The 2,098-nt window shown below is 46.2% G+C and overlaps 1 protein-coding gene across 1 annotated transcript in view; it reads left to right on the forward strand.

Annotated features, from left to right (window-relative positions):
- The window catches only part of COL4A4 (collagen type IV alpha 4 chain), a 104,661-nt gene that overhangs the window by 3,004 nt on the left and 99,559 nt on the right, over nt 1-2,098 (forward strand). The window contains exon 3 of the mRNA XM_003784892.2: nt 1,583-1,660. Within this exon, the coding sequence (XP_003784940.1) occupies nt 1,583-1,660 (78 nt within the window). The remainder of the gene's footprint in view (nt 1-1,582; nt 1,661-2,098) is intronic.

Below are 2,098 nucleotides of genomic sequence, written 5' to 3' on the forward strand. Positions count from 1 at the left end.
TATGACTTATGAGAATTTTGTTTATAAAGATGTCTTTTTGGGGTGGCACCCGTGGCTCAAGCAGGACGTCGGCCCCATATATTGGGGATGGTGGGTTCCAGCCCGGTCCCGGCCAAAACTGCAAAAAGAAAAGGAAAAAAAGGTGTCTTTTTTCATCATGCATGGAGTGTCTTTTGAATTGTGTTTGAGGATATTTTTCATCAAAAATGAAGTCTACATTGTGTGATTGTAAAGAAAAATACCTGCTGGCCAGAGTCCTTTCCGTATGTGTGCACACGTATGTGCATTTCACGTTTACGGTCACGTGTCTCCACATGTCCCTGTGCACACAGGCACACGTGTATGTGCATATGCAAATGTGTCTTCCATGAGAACTATAAATATTAATTCAGTTGTTTTATGTTTTCCTGTTATACATTGGACTAACGCCTTAACTTCATAACCTGAAGTTTAAAAAGCTCTATCACTTCCAAAAATATGTGGTTAATCCATAAATGGTGCGATGAGCGAGGGCTGGACTAGGCAAGGCTGTGAACCAGGCACAGTCGATGCCTGACGCCTCCTCCATCTCCCTACCCATGTCCTCAGGGCCTAGCACAGTGGTTCTCAACCTTCCTGGTGCCACTATGTATTTTCACTGTTACAAAGGGGTCACGATCCACAGGTTGAGAACCACTGGCCTAGTGCCTAGAGCTGCTTTTACCTCCACTGAGGGCCTTACCGCCCTCTCCCTCCCAGACCCTCCCAGACCCACAGGCCCAGCTGGGAGCGCGTGCTCAGGGCTAGTTACTGTGTACAGACACAGGTGCCTCGTGGCCACTCTGTGTGTCATTAGGGCTCCGCCCGTGGCCGTAGTTACTCTGGGAATGTGCTTTCCTGTTACAGCAGCTAGTGACTGAGGAGTCACGAGATACAGGTGCCAATTCTTCCCTAAGGTCACTATGGGTGTTCAGTGGCTCTCCAAGGAGAGTGTTGAAGTGGGGAAAGGGCCCGAACGATTCAAGTTCAGAAGATTTCCAGTTGAGAAACACATCAGAGAAACTGTTTTAGGGGTCTTGGCAAGTTATAGGAAGAGCAATTTCAATCTGAAGCCCAGTTAGCAGAGGATTTTCCTAGGAAGGACAGTTTGATGAGGGAGATGTGCTCTTGCTGATCTTAGAGGGAAAGAAAGGGGGGCCCGAACAGCAAGCCCAGCTTTGCATTGAAAGTGGACTCCACTGTGTCCTTACCCATTGCCTGCAAGACTTTTCACAACTTAATACATTAAGTCTTACCCAGAGAGAGGAATTGCGGAAGATTCTAGTTAAAGCAAAATGGCCTTCTTTAGAAAGAGGCTTTCCCCCTCCCGTTCTGGAAGCTTCTTATTTGTTCCATCAACCCTCCTTGTTACTAAGCTATGGTGTCGAATCTTCACCTTTTTAATGTATTAGTGTTGTTTCTTCCCATAGATTTGAAGGTAAATATATACGGTGGAATTCTCGTGAGTTAGGTAGACCAAGAGTGCTGGTTATAACATATATATATTATGTGCCCAGTTGAGCCATGTGTACTGATTCACTAAATAAGACGTTTTCCTTTCCAGACTGGAAAGAAATACCTGGGTCCTTGCAGAGGAAGAGATTGTGCTGTTTGCCAGTGCTTTCCTGCAAAGGGGTCTCGGGTGAGTGATGTGAACACCCCCAAGGGCAGCACCCCTGAAGTTTGTGAATATTGGACGTTGAGTTGCTGCAGACTATTAGCTTGTTTGGGTTGTTGACAGGGTTTCCATCTTTCCCGATCAAAGTTTTTCAACAGCATTCCCAGTTCTAATAGACTGTGTGTCTGGCTTAGAAGATAGCGCAGGAAGCCGTGCCTCACCCACAGGTCCTGTAAGAACGTCCTTTCTTGCACACTGGGTCACCTTCTTGATAGATCAGCACTTTAAAGGCTCTGAGAAGTACTGCAGTCAGTGGGGGGTGGGGAAACTAACTTTGTTTGGTTTTTCTAGACGTTTGACCACAGGACTCTCTTTTTGGATAGTACCTATTGAAACCTGTGGAATCAGGCCCTCATCAAAGAAATGGCTACATTTCTTGCAGCTTATTTTGTGGCAAGGCAC

The sequence above is a fragment of the Otolemur garnettii genome, unplaced genomic scaffold (assembly GCF_000181295.1).
Source record: "Otolemur garnettii isolate 467f Iridium unplaced genomic scaffold, OtoGar3 scaffold00013, whole genome shotgun sequence".
Taxonomy (NCBI): Eukaryota; Metazoa; Chordata; class Mammalia; order Primates; family Galagidae; genus Otolemur; species Otolemur garnettii.